General features: G+C 42.1%; 1 protein-coding gene across 1 annotated transcript in view; it reads right to left on the bottom strand.

Annotated features, from left to right (window-relative positions):
* Nucleotides 1-17687: 17687 nt before the first annotated feature.
* LOC132382380 (protein PIGBOS1-like) overlaps nucleotides 17688-25161 on the bottom strand; it is a 34685-nt gene continuing 27211 nt past the window's right edge. Inside the window, exon 2 of the mRNA XM_059952502.1 lies at nucleotides 17688-19811. Coding sequence (XP_059808485.1) covers nucleotides 19799-19811 — 13 coding nt within the window. The 3' untranslated portion in view covers nucleotides 17688-19798. The remainder of the gene's footprint in view (nucleotides 19812-25161) is intronic.

The raw sequence follows: 25161 nt of genomic DNA, 5'->3' as shown, positions 1-25161 counted from the left end.
CAACCTTTGTGTCATCAACAAATTCACTAACCCATCCCTCCACTTCCTCATCCAGGTCATTTATAAAAATCACAAAGGGAAGGGGTCCCACAACAGATCCCTGAGGCACTCCACTGGTGACTGACCTCCATGCAGATTATTACCCATCTACAACCACTCTTTGCCTTCTGTGGGCAAGACAGCTCTGGATCCAGAAAGCAAGGTCCCCTTGGGTCCCATGCCTCCTTACTTTCTCAATAAGCCTTGCAAGGGGTACCTTATCAAATGCCTTGCTGAAATCCATATACACTACATCTACTGCTCTACCTTCATCAATGTATTTAGTGACATCTTCAAAAAATTCACTCAGGCTCGTAAGGCAGGACCTGCCCTTGACAAAGCCATGCTGACTATTCCTAATCATATTATGCCTCTCCAAATGTTCATAAATCCTGCCTCTCAGGATCTTCTCCATCAACTTTGGAAGGATAGATTAGAGAGCTCCTCTAGGGAGGCTATTTGGGTGGAATTGAGGAAAGGGAAAGGTGTACTAACACAGATAGGAGTGTATTATAGGCCACCTAATGGGGAGCGTGAGTTGGAAGAGCAAATGTGTAAGGAGATAGCAGATATTTGTAGTAAACACAAGGTGGTGATTGTGGGAGATTTTAATTTTCCACATGTAGACTGGGAAGCTCATTCTGTAAAAGGGCTGGATGGTTTAGAGTTTGTGAAATGTGTGCAGGATAGTTTTTTGCAACAATACATAGAAGTACCAACTAGAGATGGGGCAGTGTTGGATCTCCTGTTAGGGAATGCGATAGGTCAGCTGACAGATGTATGTGTTGGGGAGCACTTCGGGTCCAGTGATCACAATAGCATTAGCTTCAATATAATTATGGAGAAGGACAGGACAGGACCTAGAGTTGAGCTTTTTGATTGGAGAAAGGCTAACTTTGAGGAGATGCGAAGGGATTTAGAGAGAGTGGATTGGGTCAAGTTGTTTTATGGGAAGGATGTAATAGAGAAATGGAGGTAATTTAAGGGTGAAATTTTGAGGGTACAGAATCTTTATGTTCCTGTTAGGTTGAAAGGAAAGGTTAAAGGTTTGAAAGCACCATGGTTTTCAAGGGATATTAGAAATTTGGTTCGGAAAAAGAGGGATGTCTACAATAGATATAGGCAGCATGGAGTAAAGGAATTGCTTGAGGAATATAAAGAATGTAAAAGGAATCTTAAGAAAGAGATTAGAAAAGCTGAAAGAAGATACGAGGTTGGTTTGGCAAATAAGGTGAAAGTAAATCCGAAAGGTTTCTACAGTTATATTAAAAGCAAGAGGATAGTGAGGGATAAAATTGGCCCCTTAGAGAATCAGAGTGGTCAGCTATGTGTGGAGCCGAGGGAGATGGGAGAGATTTTGAACGATTTCTTCTCTTCGGTATTCAGTAAGGAGAAGGATATTGAATTGTAAAGGTGTGGGAAACAAGTAAGGAAGTTATGGAACCTATGACAATTAAAGAGGTGGAAGTACTGGCACTTTTAAGAAATTTAAAAGTGGATAAATCTCCGGATCCTGACAGGATATTCTCCAGGACCTTGAGGGAAGTTTGTGTAGAAATAGCAGGAGCTCTGATGGAGATCTTTAAGATGTCATTAGAAAAGGGGATTGTGCCAGAGGATTGGCGTATTGCTCATGTGGTTCCATTGTTTAAGAAGGGGTCTAGAAGTAAGCCTAGCAATTATAGACCTGTCAGTTTGACATCAGTGGTGAGTAAATTAATGGAAAGTATTCTTAGAGATAGTATTAATAATTATCTGGATAGACAGGATCTGATTAGGAGTAGCCAGCATGGATTTGTGCATGGAAGGTCATTTTTGACAAACCTTATTGAATTTTTTGAAGAAGTTACGAGGAATGTTGACAAGGGTAAGGCAGTGGATGTAGTCTATATGGAATTCAGCAAAGCCTTTGACAAAGTTCCACATGGAAGGTTAGTTAAGAAGGTTCAGTCGTTAGGTATTAATGCTGGAGTAATAAAATGGATTCAACAGTGACTAGATGGGAGATGCCAGAGAGTAGTGGTGGATAATTTTTTATCGGGATGGAGGCCGGTGACTAGCGGGGTGCCTCAGGGATCTGTTTTTGGCCCAATGTTGTTTGTAATATACATAAATGATCTGGATGATGGGGTGGTAAATTGGATTAGTAAGTATGCCGATGATACTAAGGTAGGAGGTGTTCTGGATAATGAGGTGGGTTTTCAAAGCTTGCAGGGAGATTTATGCCGGATAGAAGAATGGGCTGAACGTTGGCGGATGGAGTTTAATGCTGAGAAGTGTGAGGTTCTACATTTTGGCAGGAATAATCCAAATAGAACATACAGGGTAAATGGTAGGGTATTGAGGAATGCAGAAGAACAGAGAGATCTAGGAATAACAGTGCATAGTTCCCTGAAGGTGGAGTCTCATGTAGATAGGGTGGTGAAGAAGGCTTTTGGAATGCTGGCCTTTATAAATCAAAGTATTGAGTACAGAAGTTGGGATGTAATGTTAAAATTGTACAAGGCATTGGTAAGGCCAAATTTGGAATATTGTGTACAGTTCTGGTCACCGAATTATAGGAAAGATATCAATAAATTAGAGAGAGTGCAGAGACGATTTACTAGGATGTTACCTGGGTTTCAGCACTTAAGTTACAGAGAAAGGTTGAACAAGTTAGGTCTCTATTCATTGGAACGTAGAAGGTTGAGGAGGGATTTGATCGAGGTATTTAAAATTTTGAGAGGGATAGATAGAGTTGACGTGAATAGGCTGTTTCCATTGAGAGCAGGGGAGATTCAAACGAGAGGACATGATTTGACAGTTAGGGGGCAGAACTTAAAGGGAAACACGAGGGGGTATTTCTTTACTCAGAGAGTGATAGCTGTGTGGAATGAGCTTCCTGTAGAAGTAGTAGAGGCCAGTTCAGTTGTGTCATTTAAGGTAAAATTGGATAGGTATATGGACAGGAAAGGAGTGGAGGGTTATGGGCTGAGTGCGGGTAGGTGAGACTAGGTGAGATTAAGAGTTCGGCACGGACTAGGAGGGCCGAGATGGCCTGTTTCTGTGCTGTGATTGTTATATGGTTATATGGTTATAACTTACCAACCACTGAAGTAAGACTCACCGGTCTATAATTTCCTGGGCTATCTCTACTCCCTTTCTTGAATAAGGGAACAACATCCACAACCCTTCAATCCTCCGGAACCTCTCCCATCCCCATTCATGATGTAAAGATCATTGCCAGAGGCTCAGCAATTTCCTCCCTCACCTCCCACAGTAGACTAGGGTATATCTTGCCCAGTCTGGCAACTTATCCAACTTGATGTCTTCCAAAAGCTCCAGCGCATCCTCTTTCTTAATATCTACATGCTCAAGCTTTTCAGTCTACTGTAAGTCATTCCTACAACCACCAAGGTCCTTTTCTACAGTGTATATTGAAGCAAAGTATTCATTAAGTACCTCTGCTATCTTCTCCTGTTCCATACAGACTCTTCCACTGTTACACTTGATTGGTCCAATTCTCTCACATCTTAGCCTCTTGCTCTTCGAATACCTTGGGGGTTTTCCTTAATCCTGCTTACCAAGGCTTCTCATGGCCCCTTCTGGCTCTCCTAATTTCATTCTTAAGATCCTTCTTGCTAGCCTTATAATTTTCTATATCACTATCATTACCTAGTTTTTTGAACCTTTCATAAGCTTTTCTTTTCTTCTTGACTAGGTTTTCAACAGCCTTTGTACACCACGGTTCCTGTACCCTACTTTCCTTTCCCTGTCTCATTGGAATATACCTATGCAGAACACTACACAAATATCACCTGAATGTTTGCAAAATTGCTGCCATATGTTTCCCTGAGAACATCTGTTTCCAATTTATGCTTCCAAGTTCCTGCCAGATAGTTTCATATTTCCCCTTACTCCAATTAAGCACTTTCCTAACTTGTCTGTTCCTATCTTTCTCCAATGCTACAGTAAAGGAGATAGAATTGTGACCACTATCTCCAAAATGCTCTCCCACTGAGAGACTTGATACCTGGCCAGGTTCATTTCCCAATACCAGATCAAGTATAGTCTCTCCTCTTGTAGGCTTATCTACATTTTGTGTCTGTAAACCTTCCTGAATACACTTAACAAACTCTACCTCATTTAAACTCCTTGCTCTAGGGAGAGACCAATCAATACTGGGGAAATTAAAATCTCCCACCACGACAACTCTGTTATTATTACTCCTTTCCAGAATCTGTCTCCTTATCTGCTCTTTGATGTCCCTGTTACTACTGGGTGGTCTATAAAAAACACACAGTAGAGTTATTGACCCCTTCCTGTTCCTAACTTCCACCCACAGAGACTCAGTAGACAATCCCTCCATGACTTCCTCCTTTTCTACAGCTGTGACATTATCTCTGATCGGTAGTGCCATGCCCCCACCTCTTTTGCCTCCCTCCCATCAAAAGCCTGGCACTCTAAGTAGCCATTTCTGCCCCTGAGCCATCCAAGTCTCTCTAATAGCCACAACATTATAGCTCCAAGTACTGATCCATGCTCTAAGCTCATCCGCTTTTTTTATGATACTCCTTGCTATAAAATAGACACGTCTCAAACCATCGGTCTGAGCGTGTCCCTTCTCTATCACCTGCCTATCCTCCTTCTCACACTGTCTACAAGCTTTCTCCATCTGTAGCCAACTGCCCCTTCCTCCATCTCTTCTGTTTGGTTCCCACCCCCCAGCAATTCTCCCCAATAACCTTAGCAAAGTCCCTGCCAGCATATTGGTCCCTCTCGGATTCAAGTGCATCCTGTCTTTTTTGTACAGGTCACTCCTGCCCCAAAAGAAGTCCTAATGATCCAGAAATCTGAATCCCTGCCCCCTGCTCCAATTTCTCAGCCACTCATTTATCCTCCACCTCATTCTATTCCTATTCTCACTGTCGCGTGGCACAGGCAGTAATCCTGAGGTCCTGCTTCTCAACTTCCTTCCTAACTCCCTGTAGTCTGTTTTCAGGACCTCCTCTCTTTTCCTGCCTATATTGTTAGTATCAGTATGAACCACGACCTCTAGCTGTTCACCTTCCCACTTCAGGATACTGAGGATATGTCCAGAAACATCCCGGACCCTGGCACCTGGAAGGCAAACTATCATCCGTGCTTCTTTCCTGTGCCCACAGAATCGCCTGTCTGACCCCCTAACTATAGAGTCCCCTATCACTGCTTCCATCCTCTTCCTTTCCCTACCCTTCTGAACCATAGGGTCAGACTGATGCATCATCAATAACTCACACTGAGACGTAGGCGAGATATCGGCTTTTATTGACTGAAGAAGGAACCAGCAGTGAGTGACCATCATATTACATCCTGGAGAATGAGGCAGAGGATCAGACCTGAATCGCCTTTATACAGGGGCCTGTGGGAGGAGCCACAGGAGCAGTCAGAAGGGGGCATGTCCAGACAGGCACATAGTTCACCACACAGACTCTGTGCCAGAGGCACGGCCACTGTTGCTTCCCCCAGGTAGGCCGTCCCCCCCAACAGTTCTCAAGCAGGAGTACTATTGTTAAGGGGGGCAGCCATTGGATACTCTCTGGTATCTGCCTCTTGGCCTTCCCTCTCCTGACTGTTACCCACTTATCTGTCTCCCCAGGCCTTGCTGTGACTATCTGCCTGTAACTCCTCTCTATCACCTCCTCACTCTCCCTAACCAGACGAAGGTCATCGAGCTGCAGCTCCAGTTCCCTAATGTGGTCCCTAAGGAGCTGCAGCTCGATGCACCTGGTGCAGATCTGGCCATCCGGGAAGCTGGGAGTCTCCTGGACATCCCACATCCAACAACTCAGTACAGAACACTGGCCTCACAGATGTACTTCCTATTCCAATTCTTCACAAGTAACTTACCTCACCTCGGCCTGATATCGCCGAAGCCCCACTGAGCCAAAGCCCTCCTGCTGTGGCTCCCTCTACTCTGTCACCCGCTCTATAAAGCTGTCTACTTTTAAAACTCTCCCATCAGTCTAACTCGCTGATGTCCATGCGCCTGCGTAGTAGTGCCCCGATCAAACTGCTGAAGAAAAAATTATATCCTTTTAAACTCTTCCCGCTGGTCAAACTCGCAGACACCCACACGCCTGTGCAATTGTGCCTTCATTGCAAGATTGCTCAGTCAGAAATATTTACCTTAAAATACAAAATGTAAGTATTGAGGTACGAAAAAGAATACAAAATGTGCATTAAAAAGTATCAATGCAAAATACAGATATGTAATGAAATCATATACTTAAGGAGGAGGAGTCGTAGAGTCTCATAGCCACAGGGAGAGGTGGAGAGGGTTAGCAAACTTTAAATTCCTGGGTGATATTATTTCAGAGGACCTGTCCTAGACCCAGCACCTAAGTGCAATTGTGAAGAAAGCACAGCACCACCTCTGCTTCCTCAGGAGTCTGCGGAGACTTGGCATGTCATGAAAAACCTTGGCAAACTTCTGTTTATGTGTGGTGTAAAGTGCTGCATTATGGCCTGATGTGGGATGCCTTTGAGTGGAAAATCCTACAACAGGTAGTGGATTTGGCTCAGTACATCACCCTTGAGCACACCTACATGAAATATTGCCAGAGAAAAGCAATTTCAATCATCAGGGATCCTCACCACCCTGGACATGTTCTTTTCCCACTGCTGCCATCAGGTAGAAGGTACAAGTGCCTCAGGCCTCACACCATCAGGTTCAAGCACAGTTACTACCCCTCAACCATCAGGCTGCTGAACAAATGGAGGTAACTACACTCATTCCACTTCTGTGGTCCCACAACCGATGGTCACACTTTAAGGACTCTCTATCTTGGTTTTTCATGCTCTCATTATTTATTGTTATTTATTTATATCTGCATTTGCACAGTTTGTTGTCCATTGACCCTGTTTACAGTTACTGTTCTATAGGTTTGCTAAGTATGCCTGCAGGAAAAAGAATCTCAGGGTTTACTTTGAACTTTTGTTGCAGCTCCTCTTACAGTAGCCTTGACCACTGGTGTTGTTGACATCAACTGTAAAAGCTAACCGCGATTGATATTCAGGCGCCAGTGGTACAGATCAAATCCATTTGTCACATCAGTAACTGTGAACCACTTATGTTAGGGCTTCAGAGCATTGAAAATAGTGGATGGATCTGACACCAAATAAATCACAACCAAATAGACTGTACAACCAGTATTTTCACTAGATGCCAAAATAGATCATTGTGCCACCAAAATAGTTCATAACCGATTAGGTTACAAACAAATAGATTCTAAAACCAATATTTTCACAACTCTTTTTCTTTTTAAAGAGCGATGCAACAGGCAGAGTTATAGAACACAGAAACAGCCCTTCGACCCATCTAGACTGTGCTGAACTTTAATCTGCCTAGTCCAATGGACCTGCACCTGGTCCGTAGCCCTCCATACCTCTCCCATCCATGTACCTATCGAATTCTCTTTTAAGTGTTGAAATCAAACCTGGATCCACCACTTGCACTGACAGCTTGTTCCACACACTCAGCACCCACTGAGAGAAGATCCCCCTCATGTTCCTCTTAAACCTTTCACCTTTCACCCTTAACCCATGATCTCTAGTTGTAGTCTCACCCAATCTCAGTGGAAGAAGCCTGCTTGCATTCTCCCTATCAATATCCCTCATAATTTCGTATATCTCTATCAAATTGGTTCTTTGCGGGAATGGGACCTGCCCTCAGGGCCTCATGACCAGCTGCTTTTTGATATCCTAAGGATACAGGCTGGAAGACTAGAGCACCTTCAGGGTGCCGGATTTTCATGGCTACGGAGACGGGCTGATTCAAGGTCGGTGCCCCTGACTGAGGCATCGTGGGAGAACACGGAACATCAGGAGCAGTGGGTTAACTGCGGTCTGTGTGTCCAGAGACCTGAGCCTTTCTGGGGCCACCTCTCTGGGCGCAGAGCTGGGAAAAAGCAATGCAACAGACTTTTAACATCATAAATCAGTGAGTTGTTTGTTATGTCTCCCCTCTTTCTCCCTTATTACGGAGACATCTCTTTCTTCCTTATTAGGGAGAGAGAGAGAGAGCCTGTGGTATGTTGAATACTGGGTGAACAAGTATTGCAAGTCCATGTCTTTACTGCTGCTTTGCTGCACACTTGAGTGCTCGGTGGGGGGGGGGGGCAATGCTTTTTGCTGGTGGGGAGGGGGAGTGTCATTGCCTTGCTACTATTTGTGCATGAGAGGGGGGAGCTGGGGGTGGCTTCAGGGTTCTAATGTTTGACTGTCATTCATTCTTTGTTTTCACTCCTTCATTTTCATGGATGTTTGCAAAGAAAAAGAATTTCAGGTTACATATTGTATAGCAAATGTGTTTAAATAATTTTTGTTAGATTAAATATTTAAATCTACATAATTTTTTTTTAATTTTTCAGTTATCAGACTCTTGTATACTCTGACAATAAATGTACACATTGAACCTGTTGAATCTCCCCTCAATCCACTACATTTTAATAAGGGAATAAAGTCCTAACCTATTCAACCTTTCCCTGTAACTCATGTCCTCAAGTTCTGACAACATCCCTATAAATTTTCTCTTGCACTCTTTTAATCTCATTTACATCTTTCCTGTTGGTAGGTGACCAAAACTGTACACAATACTCCTAATTAGGCCTCACCAGGTAAATAGAGTTTCATGCAGTGACAAGTCCGGACATTGGAGGGGATTTCAATCAGGTCCACTGCCGAGTAGAAAAAGACAGCAGCAGCGGGTCGTGGCAGTGTAATACAGCTTTGAGCAGCAACCACGTTTGGGATTGATTAGCAAAAGCAATTTAAAGGAAGGCAGGGGCAAGTGCAGCGGCCATATTGTGAGTGGACAAGTCAGACTGGTGATCATAAGGCTTTAGCTCTTCGGAGCTTCAGTCAGAGAAATCAAAAGAAAGAAAAGCACTAGGGTAAGTTTTTTTCTCCTTCCCTTCTTTATATCTGCTCAGTTAAGACAGTAAAGATGGCAGGCATGATAGTGGAATGCTCCTCTTGTGGGATGTGGGAAGACAGTGTCAGCCATGGTGGATTTAAAATATGGAAGAAAATGGTCAACTTGAATGGTTCAAGGACAGTGGAAGCAGAAAGATCAATTGTTTTTTTCCCTGTCATATGCTTGGAGATGGAGGCTGCCATTTTGTGGAACTGTTTTACATACTCCATTTTGTGAAATGAAGTTGCTCTGCTTTCTGTATTTTAAAGTCAACATAATGTTGCTTTAGGTCATCTGCTAGACTAGAGATAATTTTCAAATAAGAAGCTATTTGTGAGGTGTCTTGATATAAAATAACATGCAGGCTTCAGAATGTTGGTGTCTGTGCCTGTCTGAAGTAATTCAAGCTGGTTACTAAAGAGAACAAACAGCCATAAATTACTGACCTTCACTTGCTGGGAAGAGGGCAATAAATGGATGCTGGCCTGAAGCAGAGCCAATAAAAAGGTGTTAAAGTCCAGGCACATAACCACAGCCAATTATGGCTGGAATGCAATAATTGAATCGGTAAGGAACAAATATAAAAGTGGACACTTCCAGTGTAAAATAATTCTCTCGAAACCCACCATGGCCAGGAAGAACCCCCATGCCAGGGGCTGGGGGAAGAAAAGATCCCCAGCAGAGATCCCCATTTCAGTGTTATAAATGGGAAAAGTGAGTATTTGTACAGAGGGAGCAGGAGAATTCATGTTCAAAGCTGTTGGCCTGGGGTCAACATAGTGTTTGTGCAGAGACAAAGTGTACAGTTGCATTAATTATGAGTTGTGTAGTGTTTCCAAGCCTAGTTCTATGGGTGAGCGGTCAACAGCAGGGAGACCACCAGTGTCCCTGACGCCTGCTACCATGAGAAGTGCATCTGGCTGCAACTTCTTACAACCCCCATTAAGGAGTTGGAGCTGGAACTGGATGACCTGCAGATCATTCAGCAGGCTGAGGGGTGATAGATAAGATGTGTAGAGAGGTAGTTACACCCAAGATGCAGAACACAGGAGACTGGGTGACAGTCAGGAAGTGGAAAGGATTAAAGAGACAGTGCAGAGTACCCCTATGGCCATCCCTCTCAACAACTGGTTTATCATTTTGGATACTGTTGCGGGGTGGTGGGGGGGGGGGGTAGAAATTGACCTAACAGAGGAAAGTCACAGTGGCTGGGTCTTTGGCACTGAGTCTGGCTCAGTGACTCAGAAACAAAGAGGGGAGAAGAGGCAAACCTGTGGTTATTGGTGGGTGATTCATTAGTTAGGGGAACAGACAGGAGGTTCTGTGGGTGAGAACGAAATTCCCGGTTGGTATGTTGCCTCCCAGGTGCTAGGACCTGGGACATCTCAGATCTAGTCCTCAGCATTCTTAAGCAAGAGGGTGAACAGCCTGAGGTTGTGGTCCATGTAGGTACCAATGACATGGGTAGGATGAGTGATGTGGTTCTGCATGGGGAGTTTGGAGAATTAGGTGCTAAGTTAAAGGGTAGAGCCGCCAGGGTTGTGACCTCAGGACTGCTACCCGTGACATGTGCTAGAACTAGGAAGATAATTCTGTTTAATATGTGTGTAAGTCGTTGGTGTATGAGGGAGGGCACAATATTTTTGGTTCAGTAGACTGTCTTCCAGGGAAGGTAGGACCTGCACAGAAGGGACAGCTTTCACCTGAACAGCAAGGTGATACATGGTGGGGTTGAAACTAGAGTTGCAAGGGAATGGGAACCAGAGTGCCTGAACAGTTTGTGGAGAGGTTGTGAAGACAGATGTTGGTAAGACCTCAAACAAAGTCAGGAATCAAAAGGTTAAGCGTGGTGTGACTAGCGTTCTGAGCTGTGTGTATTTCAGTGCAAGAAGTATTGTTAGCCAGAGCATTTGATTAGCCACAGCATCAAAGGGTATGGGGTGAAGGCCGGGGAGTGGGATGACTGGAAGAAATGGATCAGCCCATGAAATGGAGCAGACTCGATGAGCTGAAAGGCCTACTTCTGCTCCTATATCTTATAGTCTTATGGAAAGGCAGATGAGCTCAGGGTATGGATCAACACCTGGATTATGAAATTGTAGCCATCAGTGAGACTTGCTTGCATGAAGGTCAGGACCATCAGCTCAGTATTCCAGGGTTCCATTTATTTAGGGGTGACAGAATGGGAAGGATTAAGGGAGGAGCAGTGGTGTTACTAGTCAGGGAAAATGTCACAGCAGTGCTCAGTCATGACAGACTGAAAAACTCGTCTCATGAGCACTGACAAATATGAAAGGTATGACCACGTCAATAGGGTTATATTACAGACCACCCAAAAGTCCTACAGATAATAGAGGAATAAACTTTTAAAGAGAACACAGACTGTTGCAAGAAACATATGGTTGTTATCATATGGTTGTTAACTTTCCACATATTTACTAGGAATCCCATACCGTGAAAGGACTAGATGGGATAGAGTTTGTTCAGAAAAGTTTCCTTCAATGGTATACAGAAGTCCCTATGAGAGAGCATACAATACTGGATCTGCTATTATGGAATAAGACAGGGCAGGTGACAAAAGTTTGTGTTGGGGAACACTTTGCATCAAGTGACCACAAAGCATTAGTTTCAAAGTAAATATGCAAAAAGATTGGTCTGGTCTGCGGGCTGAGATTCTAAATTGGAGAAAGACCAATTCTGATGGTATCAGAAATGATCTAGTAAGTGTAGATTGGGAAGGGCTGTTTTCTGGCAAAGGTGTACTTGGAAAGTGGGAGGCCTTCAAAAATGAAATTACAAAGCCTGTCTGAATAAGAGGAAAAGATAACAAGTGTAGGGAACCTTAGTTTTCAAGAGGTATTGAGGCCCTGGTTAAGAAAAAAAGGGAGGCACATAGCAGGTGTAGGCAGGTAGGAACAAATGAGGTGCTTATGGAGTCCAAGAAATGCAAAAGAACACTCAAGATAGAAATCAGGAGGACTAAAAGTAGACATGAAGTTGGTGAACGAGAATCCTAAGGGATTCTACAGGTATGTTAGGACAAAAGGACAAAATTGGTCCTCTGGAAGACCATGTGTGAAGCCAAAACAGATGGGGGAGATTTTAAACGCATTGTTTGCATCTGTATTTACTTGGGAGGCAGATTCAGAGTCTATAGAAGTGAGGCAAAGCACATCAATTTCATGGACTCTGTACAGTTTACAGAGTAGAAGTTGTTTGCCTACCCTCAGGCAAATCAGGGCGGACAAATCCCGGGGCCTGACAAGGTGTTCCCTCGGACCCTACAGAAAGCCAGTGCAGAAATTGCCAGGGCCCTAGCAGAGATCCTTAGTGACAGGACAGGTACCAGAGAATTGGAGGGTATATGATGTTGTTTCACTCTTTAAAAAAAGGCTGTAAACATAAACTAGAAGATTATAGGCCAGTGAGTCTGACATCATTTGTGGGAATGTTATTGGAAGGTATTCTAAGGGACCAGAAATATAAGTATTTGGGTAGACATGTTCTGATTAAGTATAGTTTGCATGGCTTGGTATGTGGTAGGTCATGTCTAACCAATCTTACAGATATTTTTGAAGAAGTTACCAGGGAAATGGATGAAGGCAAGGCAGTGGATGTTGTCTATATGTACTTTTGTAAGGTATTTGACAAGATCCCACATGGGAGGCTGGTCAAGAAGGTTTAGTTGCTTAGCTTTCAGGATGAGGTAGTAAATTTCATTAGATATTGGCTTTGTGGGGGCAATCAAAGAGTGGCCTCTCTGACTGGAGGCTTGTGGCTAATGATGTGCTGCAGGGGTCAGTGCTGGGTCCATTATTTTTGGTGTCTATATTAATGATATGGATGGTAATGCAGTTAACTGGATCAGCAGACTTGTGGATGACACCAAAACTGGGGATGAAGTGGACAGTGAGGAAGGCTATCAAGGATTGTAGAGGGATCAACATCAGCTGGAAAAATAGGCTGAAAAATGGCAGATGGAATTTAATGCAGACAAGTGCAAGGTTCTGCACTTCAGTAGGACCAACCAGATCAGGTCTTATACAGTGAATGGTAGAGCACTGAGGAGTATGGTAGAATGGAGGGATCTGGGAATACAAGTACACACCTCATTGAAAGAGGTGTCACAGGTAGATAGAGTTGTTAAAAAGAGCTTTTGGCACATTGGTCTTCATAAGGAAAGATTGAATAGGTTAGAACTATATCCTTTAGAACATAGAAGATTGAGAGGAGATTTGATCCAGGTATACCAAAATTATGAGGAGTATAGATTGGGTTGTAGGGTAACATAATTGGGAGAAATGTATATAATTCACAACCACTGACATTGAGTTGGGCTTTTACTTTAAGAAGCTGGTCTGTAGTGATGACCTTATTATGTAAAAGGTGTTAGCATGCTCTTCTGGTGTAGGTCTGTAGTGATGGCATTACGTAAAGGATGCTAGCATGCTTTTGTGGTGTAGGTTTGGAGTTCAATAAAAATGTGTTGTAGGTTTTGTTAAACATAAAACGCCTCACTTGGTTTTATTTGTGGAAACCCAGTGCTATAGGACGATTAGGGAGTTTTGGAAAATGCTGCTTTGAAACTGCTGGGGGTTTGGGAGCACAATGTCATCACTTGGTTGGTACAAGCTGAGCCCCGGTTTTCCCTACAAGAGATCTTCATCAATGGCACTATGTAGTAGTGCCGATTGGGTAACCAATCTCACACCTGCATTGACCAGGTCATAGTTTGAGGACCTGGGACCAGAAACACCATCAGGGTGGCAGTGAAAGATCTCTCACTGTTGCTGCCGAAGGTGCAGCCTCTTTTCACCAGCCCCATCCAGAATGAGCGGGCGATAGCGTACACGTTTAACCCAAGTGTGCCCAATGTGGGCATCCTCACCCTTCTTGCCTGTTACATCTAGGGCACAGGAAACTGTGTGGACACGTTCAGGATCTGGACAAGCAAGTGCCAGGTCAAGGTCAAGCTGAGGGTGGATTCCAATGGCTCCAATATCCACTCTCCCTCAGTCTTTCCCGTGGATGGGATCATGGTTACATGCTGTATGCAGGTCAACCCAGGCTATGATGTAACTGTAACAAGCCAGGACATGTCGCAGCCCGATGCAATGCAGAGATCTGCAACTAGGAAGGCCACCAGCAAGGAGAGAAATGCTGCAACCTCTGCTAAGAAGCAGGTCACCTCTACAAAATCTGCCCGAAATGTCCCAGCTCCTATGTGCAGGCAGCAAGAGGGGCAGCTGGCACTGATCAGGCTCCAGAAAATGCTGACCTGCCCACCACTAACACAGAGAACATACTCAATACTGGTTTGAAAAACTGAGACTGCCAAAAAAAAGGGGTCATTTCTTAAAAGAAGTTTTTTTTTCCCAGTTAGGATGTGAATTGAATTTTCTTGGTGTAACCTTATGAGCATGCAGTGTTCCTTCAAATATTTACCTCTTATGTCTAATTGTTGGACTTTAGACATGCTCTGGGTTTTCACTTCAGTTTACCTGCAGGTGTATCGTTCGGGATCATGGGGATTCTTCAACTCTCTTTGCACTTACCACTTTTAATCAGTTTGGGGTAATGAAATTAGCATGGGATTTTCAATGTCTTGCATTGTAGTTTTTGTCTTTGGGGGCTATTGCTTCATCTGGACGCTGGGGCTGTCTGATTGATCCTGAATTCCTATGTACTCCGCTGGTTCATCTTGCTTCTCTGTGATGTTTACTCGGCTCTAGGTATCTCAAACTCTCTTTGTGCACTTCAGTTCAAAACACTATTTGCCGGTGGTTATTGTCTGCATGGTTTGATTTGGGTTTTTTTCTCTTTTCTCTGCAGATTGGAGTGTTTTACAGTCTTTTATCATGGGTTCTTTTGGAGTTCTTTGTTTCTTCACTGCCTGCTAGGAGACAACTCTCAAGGTTGGATAATGTACACTGCCTATAAAAAGTACTCAACCCCGCCCCCCCCAACCCCGGAAGTTTTCATGTTTTATTGTTTTATGACAATGAATCACAGTGGATTTAATTTGGCTTTTTTGACACTGATCAACAGAAAAAGACTCTTGTGTCAAAGTGAAAACAGATCTCTACAAAGTGACCTAAATTAATTACAAACACAAAATAATTGATTGCGTAAGTCTTCACCCCCTTCAATATGATACACCAAATAATCACTGGTGCAGCCAATTGGTTTGAGAAGTCACATAATTAGCTAAATGGAGATCACCTGTGTGCAGTCAAGGTGTTTCAATTGGTTGTAGTAAAAATACACCTGTATCTGGAAGGTCCGACTGCTGGCGAGTCAGTATCCTGGCAAAAACTACACCATGAAGACAAGAGAACACTTTAAGCAACCCCATGAAAAGGTTATTGAAAAACACAAGTCAGGAGATGGATAAATGAAAAATTCCAAATCACTGAATATCCCTTGGAGTACAGTTAAGTCAATCATCAAAAAATGGAAAGAATATGCCACAGTTGTATATCTGCTTAGAGCAGGCTGTCCTCAAAAACTGAGTGACTCTGTAAGAAGGGGACTCGTGAGAGAGGTCACCAAGAGACCTAAGAGAACTCTGGAGGAATTACAAGCTTCAGTGGCTGAGTTGGGAGAGACTGTACATACAACTGTTGCCTGGGTGCTTCACCAGTTGCAGCTTTATGGGAGAATGTCAAAGAGAAAGCCACTGTTGAAAAAACTCTCATGAAATCTTGGCTAGAGTTTGTGGGAGACTCTGAAGTCAGCTGGAAGAAGGTTCTATAGTCCAATGAAACCAAATCTGAGCTATTTGGTCATCAGACTAAATGCTATCCTACACATAATCAAAAACACACCATCCCTACCACGAAGCATGGTGGTGGCTGCATCATGCTGTGGGGTTGCTTCACTGCATCAGGTCCTGGAAGGCTTGTGAAGGTAGAGGGTAGAATAAATGCAGCAAAATACAGGGAAATCCTAGAGGAAAACCAGATACCGTCTTCAAGAGAGCTGTGACTTGGGAGATTTGTTTTCCAGCAAGACTACAAACCCAAGCATTAAGCCAAAGATATACAAGAATGGCTTAAAAACAACAAAGTTAATTTCCTGGAGTGGCCAAGTCAGAGTCCCCAGACCTCAATCCAATTCAGAATTTGTGGCTGGACTTGAAAAGGCTGTTCACTCCTGACCCCCATGCAGTCTGACAGAGCTTGAGAGTTTTAAAAGAAGAATGGAGAAAAGTTGAAGTATCCAGATATGCAAAGCTGATAGAGGCCTATCCGTACAGACTTGAGGCTGTCATTGCTGCCAAAGGTGCATCTACTAAAAACTGACTTGAAGGGTGTGATTAATAATACAATCAATTATTTTGTGTTTAATAATTGTCATAAATTTAGACTAATTCATAGGTATTTGTTTTCACCTCGAGATAAAAGAGTCATTTCCGTTGATCAGTGTCAAAAATGCCAAATTAAATCCACTGTGATTCAATGTTGTAAAACATGAAACTTCCAGGAGGTAGTGGGTGAATACCTCTTGTAGGGACTATATATATTTTGTAGGGGCCATGTATCTGTCGGCTTTGTATTCTTTGTTGTGTGTTTATTATGTTAACTGGCAATATGAATGGAGTGTGGTAAATGTAAAAGGGTATAAGTTACATATTCCTATTTCTTGGCAGTTTGTAGCTTGGGACCAGCAGAGGTCATACCTTTTACTGACCACTCAATAACACTGAATAGCAGTTAGCTTCACTTGAGTATGCTTAAGTTTCACTACTTCAAGATTGTATATTTGCTAATTGCTAATACAGGATCAAATAAACGATTTGACTTTTGGAGCAATCAATGGAGCTGAGGGCGCATCATGCAGGTAAAACAAACCAGCGGCAATGGTTTTGTTTTGATTTTTGGTTTAGTTTTGCTGCTACACCCGTTGTTATAAAACCATGAAATGGCTCCCTAGTACAACAATCTTCCTCATTATGATCTTGCACTTATTGTTTACCTCCACTGCACTCTCTGTCTGTCACACTTTATTCTGCATTTTGTTATTGTTTTATCATACTCGACCTCAATGCTTTGTGTAGAGAATTGAATTTATTTAAATCTTACATCCATTCCACAATGAGGGAGTAAAAATCTTTGTGTTATGACTACGTGAATTTATAAGTCTAATGGCTTTTAAAACGAAGCTGTCCCATAGCCTGTTGGTCCTGGCTTTAATTCTGAGGTACCATTTGCCAGACAGAAGCAGCTGAAACAGTTTGGGGTGACTGGTGTCCCCGATGATCTTCCAGGCCTTCTTTCTGCACCTACTGCTGTAAATCAGTAGTCCCCAACATCCAGGCCACGGACCGATACCGATCCAGGCGGCACCTAATTAATTAGCTTGTTTATTTCAGCTTTTTTCTTAAAGATGTGCTGGGTGCGTTCCAGCTACCACTGCACTCCTGCATGCTTTGCAGATCAGTATTGGTCCGCGGCCCGGAGGTTGGGGACCACTGCTGCAAATGTCCTCAATGGAGGGAAGTTCACAACCACAGATGTACTGGGCTGTCCATACCACTCTGGTTGGTACAGTTCCCGTACCAGGTGGTGATACAGCCAGTCAGGATGTTCTGATCTGTATGAACATTATGCATGACAAACTTTTCACTGTATCTCGGCACATGTGACAATAATAAAACAATAACAATTCCAGTTTATTTCTAACCTTTCCTAGTGCTGGTGACACATCAACCTGAAACACTAACTCTGTTTATCTCCACATGTTGAGTATTTCTAGAATTTCCTGTTTTTATTTTAGATTTACAATATATACAGCTTTTTATTCACTTTTCTTGATTCATACTTGTGACATTATAGGAATACATTTCATGCAATTTTGTTACTGGTGTCAACTTCTGCAAATCAATTTTCTTCTATCTAATTATAAAAGCACCTGTAAAGAAGAAATTAATCATGTTCAGGTTAAGTAGTACAATAACTTCTCCCCCTACCATTTCCATACATTGATCTTATTGATTTCCAAATAAGATGTATGGAAGCAATCTGGCTAAAGTAATTGAACATTGCAGTGTGACATACAATTATCAAATTGGTTGTTAAAATATTTAAATTCTGCTAAAAGATCTTCAAAAAATGTACTTCTATGTAATTAAAATTACAAACTACGGGAAATTTTCAGTGCTTAGCTTTTCTAAACTGAACTGATAGTAATTTAGTGCTCTAGGAGATGGTGCAAGCTTTTGGTTTTGTCCAAGGAACAAACTTTCCACAAGTTACTAAAAGCAAATGAGAAAACAGAGTAACCATTATTTATATCTCACTTATCAATATAAATACTTCAAAGTTGATTTTATTGTCATACACAAATACATGAATGCACAAATGAAAAACTTGTGCTAACATCACAGGCACATAGCATCATGTAAAGAGAATTTACAAGAAAAGCATAAATTATGCTAATTTTGTTACAAGAAAGAAAACAAAGTGGATTTTGGTTAATTGGGACACATCGGGACTGATACATTTTTGGCCCAATTAGCCAAATTTTCATGGAATTAGTTAAAACTACTGTGTAACTGAGTAACAAATTATATATTTAAATGAAATGGAAAACACATTAGAACACTACCAATACTACTACAGGATTGTGAAACTGTGTACTAGTTCCTGATAGTTATCAATGGGGGAATTCATCCAGACTATGCTGTTGTGTTGCTTTGATGAACATGAAATCAAATGAACAAAATCAGCACAGACACCTAGTATAGATGATAGACTTCCTTCATTCAATACTATCGATAATTGCATCCTCCAAATCTTCATTTTCATTTTAACATTTAAGATGATTGTTAATATCTTCAAATACTTTATATTTTTTTAATTTTAAGTGGTGAAATGGTTTCATTTTCACTCCTTGTCGTAGCTATCCCTCAAGGTCGATGATGATGTATTATCATTCCTGGCCATTACTGGCATATCACTCCTAAATGCTTGAAGCTGCAGTGAGCAGAACATTTCTGAATTGCCTTACTCACCAACTATCAGTGACAAAAATCACTGCTTTTCTGAACAGAATGCACATCACTGACGCTATTTCAAAAACTGCTCACTTTAAACATGGTGAGGTGTCTAATGGCTACGTAAGTGCATGCTTCTGTTGCTAATTAGAAACTGTTTAGCAACAGTGTCCTGCCCCAATTAAGGAGCATTGCGTCTCAAATAAATTAAGGGATCCCTGGCTATTTTCTCCATTAATTTTTGTTCTTTAAGAATTGTCACAAATAAGTGGCTGCCTCGATTAACCGATGGCCCAATGTACTGGAAGCCACTGTATAACAAAAAAGCAGATTTTAATGCAAAGAATTCAAATGGCTATAATGTTGCAATATTGAGCCAGTGATTAAGATTGTGCAGGTTGTTTCAAGAACCAGTTGGTTGAAGGGAAGTAGCTGTTCTCTGAGGGTGTGGGACTTCAGGCTTATGCACATCCTTTTGATGGTAGCTACGAAAAGCTGTCTTTGCCTAGATGGTGCAGATCTTTGGGTTGATGGATTTTGCCTTCTGTAGATATTATGGATGGTGGAGAGGGTTGTTTCTGTGTTGTATTGGGCAGAGACTACTACTCTCTGCAGTTTGTACATTCATGTGTACTACTGCCATGATACAACCAGTCAGCATGCCATCAATAGTACCTCTGTAGAAGTTTGTTAGAGTGTTTGGTGACAAGTCAAGCTTCCTTAACCATCTGAAATGATGGCATGCCTTCCTTGTGATTACATCCATGTGCTGGGCTTAGAACAGGTCGTCCCAGGAATTCAAAGCTGCTGATGCTCTGCACAGCTGATCATCTTTTACTTCTGTAAATTAAATAGTAAATGGTGAGTAGCATGTAGAAAATCTTCTTGCAATAAGATATTTAAAATCCACTGCTACTTCAACCCTTCCCTTTGGATTAGATTGTATAGTCACCCATACTAAGATACAGTGAAAAGCTTGTTTTGCATACCAGTCATACAGATCAACACAGTGTATGGAAGTAGAACAAGGTAAAACAACAACAGAATGCAGAATAAAGCGTAACATTGTCGCAGCAGGCAAACAGTAAGGATAACTCAATAGCGTACTGGTTAGTTTAATGTGATGCAGGTTCAGTTCTGCCGCTGTCTGTATGGGTTTGTACATTCTGCCTGTAACTGCTTGCGATTCCTCCAGTTTCCTCCCACATCCCAAATATGTACGAGTTACTAGGTTAATTGGTCACACCGGTGTAATTAGACAGCACAGGCAGCACTGAAGAGCCCGTTACCGTGTTGAAAATCTACATAAAAACAAATAAAAATAAAGATCACTGGAGGTCAAAAGTACACCTTATCGAACTGACTTTCAGCCTGGTGGGACGTGCTTTCGAGCTCACTGGGTGGGAGGAGAACAGAGAATGTCTGAGGTCTGTAGACAAATTGATTATGTTGGCTGCTTTACTGAGGCAGTGAGAGGAGGCTAGTTCCTGTGATGTGCAGAGCTGTGTCCAAAACTCTCTGCAGTTTGCTGAAAACATTTAACAGTAAACATACCGTGCAACTCCAGAACACCAATAAGCATGTGCCTGTGGTCAGAATGCATACTTAGCCTTCAACTACACAAGCTTTATATTACCCAAAGCACAGGTGAAACTTTTGTTTCTTTTTCAGAAAGGACTGTATTTAGAGATGGTTATTGTGTCATTTGGACCAAAAAAAGAAACTGAATAATAGCCTCCATTTTCTCTTAAGACTGTAAGTCATTAGAGCCATTCAGCCCATCGAAGCTGCTCTGCTATTTGATCATGGCTGATCCATTTCCTTCTCGACCCCTTTCTCCTGTCTTCTCCCCGTAACCTTTCACAGCCTGATTTATAAGAATCTATCAACCTCCACCTTAATTACACAATGACCTGGCCTCCACAGCTGCCTGTGGCAACGAATTCCACAGATTCACTAGCTGCTGGTGAAAGAAGTTGTTCCTCATCTCCATTCTAAATGGACATCCCTTTGTTCTGACACTCCCACACTCCACATCTACTCTATCTAAGCCTTTCAACATTCGATAGGTTTCAGTGAGATCCCCCTCATTCTTCTAAATTCCAGCGAGTACAGGCCCAGCGCCATCAAATGCTCCTCATATGATACGCCTTTCAATTCTGGAATCATTTTTGTGAACCTCCCTTGAACCATCTCCAATGTCTGCACATCCTTTCTAAGATAAAGGGCCTAAAACTGCTCAAATTTCTCCAAGTGAGGCCTCCCCAGTGCTTTATAAAGTCTCAACATTACATCCTTGTTTTTATATTCTAGTCCTCTCAACATCAATGCTAACATTGCATTTGCCCTCCTCACCACTGACCCAACCTGTGTTAACCTTTAGGGAATCCTGCACCCAGACTTCCAAGTCTCTTTGCACCTCAATGTAAAAAGAATCGGTCCCAAAACAGACACCTACAGTACACCACTAATCACTGGTAGCCAATCAGAAGCAGCTCCCTTTATTCCCACTCTTTGCCTCCTGCCAATCAGCCAATGCTCTATCCATGCTAGAATCTTTCCTGTAATACCTTGCTAAGCAGTCTCATGTGTGGTGCCTTGTCAAAGGCCTTTTGAAAATCCAAGTACACAACATCCAGCTAATCTCCTTTGTCCATCCTGCTTGTTCTTTCCAAAGAATTCCAATAGGTTTGTCCTTCACCACACATGGTTAACATCACAGGCTTCAGTTTTGAGGGGAACCAACATTCAAACAGGACCAAGTTAGGGTGTCAATAACTAAACAATAAATAGCCATGAAGAAACAAATAGTTGAACATAATAACATGGGGTAAATTAAAGAGTAATAGTTTATCACTGGTGGACCCCAAGATAAACTGATTAATATCTGCAATATATTTTTCAACACAGGTAATGTAGCTTCCAAAAATAAATGGTGCAATAAACCAAGATCTTTATGGACAGTGACAGCTGGATGCAGAACTACATTTCAATAAGTTATATATATTTCATGTATTTTGTTCAACTAAAATCTATAAAAGCACATCAAACAAAAATCACTCAAATGACATTTGAGAACAGGCAATCAAGAGAAAATCTGCAGATGCTGGAAACCCCAGCATCACACACAAAATGCTGGAGGAACTCAGCAGGCCAGGCAGCATCTATGGGGGAAAATAGTACAGTCGACATTTCGGGCCGACCCTTCAACAGAAGGGGAGCAACTTTAGTGTTGAAGGTGATGATTGCAAAGAATTTAATATATATACTTAAAAACAGAGCTGCAAATCATATTAACACAAATGTGAATAAAACAATCTATCCTTACTGATCTTGTAAAGTGCCTTCTATGAGTTCTCATTGTCTGAAAATATTTTCCAACTAAAATAAGTTTTTTTGACCTTGTTCTGATGAAGGGTGTTGGCCCGAAGCGTCGACAGCGCTTCTCCCTATAGATGCTGCCTAGCCTGCTGTGTTCCACCAGTATTTTGTGTGTGTTGCTTTTTGACCTTTGGTCATTTTCTATTTTCATCTCTTTTTAAAAAGATGTTTCACATGTACTGATTTTTGCAGGGGATGAAAGAACAAGGCCCCTAATTATCTCATGTGTCCACACAGTTGTGATTTAAAGCTGAGCTCTGTCATTATGTTGTGTTGACAGCTGAGACGCTCGGAGCAAAGCATGATGAAGGAATGTAATCATTTTCAAAGAAAATATTTTTCATCTTGGGGTAGTTGCATTGTGGTAGTACTTTGCTCCTTTTTCTTTGAATTCAAATGATGTTGAAAAAGCCCCACTTATTGTTATTCCCTAGAAGCCCATGCGTATGTTCATAAAGTCTTCTGGATGAGCAAAGTGCCTCTGGGGCCATATCAGAGAGCAAATGAGAGGGAACGTGCCATTTGTAGGTTAAACCAGAGAAGAACAGCTGGCATCCTTCTCTGATGAGCCTTAATAAGCCAGTTTGGTTTTTATAACAATCCAAATGTAATGTTCACTTTAACCAGGTTTCAAAAACCCAATTAAAACTCTGACATTGAAGGTGATGTTTACTGTCTGGAGAAGTCTGCTATGTGCCAGCTGTTCCCTAATACTTTGGCTCCAAAGTAAGTTTCACATTAATAAAACCACAAACAAGAGAAAATCTGCAGATGCTGGAAATCCAAGCAACACACACAAAATGCTGGAGGAACTCAGCAGGCCAGGCAGCATTTATGGAAAAGAGTGCAGTCAATGTTTCACATTCATAAATTCCAGCATTAAACTTTAAACAATATACATGTTTGAACTATGATAATCAGATAATAGAAGTGTTAATATACACATGCTTCCACTTCCTGACACTTGAATTTCTGGTATGCTGATGGTGTCTTTGACATAGAAGACTAACACAGCATACTTATTAAGTTCGTCTGCCATTTCTTTGTCCCTCATTACTACCTCTCCAGCATAATTTGATATCCACTCTTGCCACTCCTTTACACTTTATATGCCTGAAAAAAAGTTTGGGATCCTTTTATATTACCTTCATATTTCATCTTTTCTCTCCTTATTGCTTTTTTAGTTACCTTCTGCTGGTTTTCAAAAGTTTCATAATCCTCAATCTTCCCACTAATTTTTGCTACATTGAATGCCTTCTCTTTTGCTTTTACGCTGTCTTTGATTTCCCTTGTCAGCCATGGTGTCTCATCCTCCCCTTAGAAGGCTTCTTTGGGATGAACCAAATAATCATTCATCCTCCAAATAACTCCCAGAAACTCTAGTCATTGTTGTTCTGCCATCATCCCTGTTGGTGTCCCCTTTTAATCAACTTTGACCAGCTCCTCTCCCATGCCTCCGTAGTTCCCTTTATTCCACTGTAATACTGATACATCTGATTTTAGCTTTTCCCTCTCAAACTGCTGGGTGTATTCTATCATATTATGCCTACTACCTCCTAAGGGTTCCTTTATCTTAAACTCCCTAAACAAATCTGGTTTGTTACACAACACCTAATCCAGAATTGCCTTTTCCCTAGGAGGCTCCACAACAAGCTGCTCGAAAAAGCCATCTTATCTGGATACTATAAATTCCTTCTCTTGGGATCCAGCACCAACCTGATTTTTCTGATTCACCTGTGTATTGAAATCCCCCAGCACCATCAGGACCATAACACTGCCTCTTATAACTCACATTGTACTTTGCACCCCATATCCTGACCACAGTTTGGAGACCTGTATATAACTCCCATCAGTGTCTTTGTACCCTTGCAGTTTCTAAGATCCACTGACAAGAATTCTACATCTTCTGATCCTATGTCACTTCTTTCTAAGGATTTAATTCCACTTTCAACCAATAGTCATCCACTCCCTCTACCCACTTAACCAGTCAATCTATCTCACTCCCATATGCTTCCAAGTTACCATGTGAAATTCTGCCATTATCACTAGCATCAGTGGCAGAAGGAATATGTGAGGAGACTGTTCTTCAAAAGGATAATCTCACTAAAATATTCCACTGACTGCAGCCAACACTGCCAATTATAAGCAACACAGACAAAATGCTGGAGAAACGCAGCAGGTCAGGCAGCATCTATGAAAAAGAATGAACAGTTGACGTTTTCAGGCCTGAGACCCTTTCGATATTATAGGTTTCCTCGGATATTGGCGCATGGCCAAGTGGTTAAGGCGTTCATCTAGTGATCTAAAAGTCGCTAGTTCGAGCCTTGGCTGAGGCTGTGTGTGTGTCCTTGAGCAAGGCACTTAGCCACATACTGCTCTGCGACGACACTGGTGCCAAGATGTATGGGTCCTAATGCCTTTCCCTTGGACAACATCGGTGGCATGGAGAGGGGAGTCTTGCAGCTTGGGCAACTGTCGGTCTTCCATTAAAAAAAAACCTTGCCCAGGCTTGCGCCCTGGAAACTTTCCAAGGTGCAAATCCATGGTCTATCGAGACTAATGGAGGCCTACTACTATCTTTGGATGTTAAGCTCCCAGCTATGATCTTCTTTCAATCATGTCTTAGTAATGCCCTCAACATCATTCCTGCCAATTTCTAATGGAGCTACAAGTTAATCTACCTAATTTCAAGGTTGTATTCATGCATTCATCAAATCTGATGGCAGTGGGGAAGAAACTTGAGTGAGGGTTTTCTGACTCCTTCCTGACTGTAGTAATGAGGAGAGGACATATGAGGGTTCTTAATGAT

Source organism: Hypanus sabinus, chromosome 28, assembly GCF_030144855.1.
Source record: "Hypanus sabinus isolate sHypSab1 chromosome 28, sHypSab1.hap1, whole genome shotgun sequence".
Taxonomy (NCBI): domain Eukaryota; kingdom Metazoa; phylum Chordata; class Chondrichthyes; order Myliobatiformes; family Dasyatidae; genus Hypanus; species Hypanus sabinus.
Note: the sequence above shows the minus strand (reverse complement) of the source record. Positions and strands in the feature narration are given on the sequence as shown.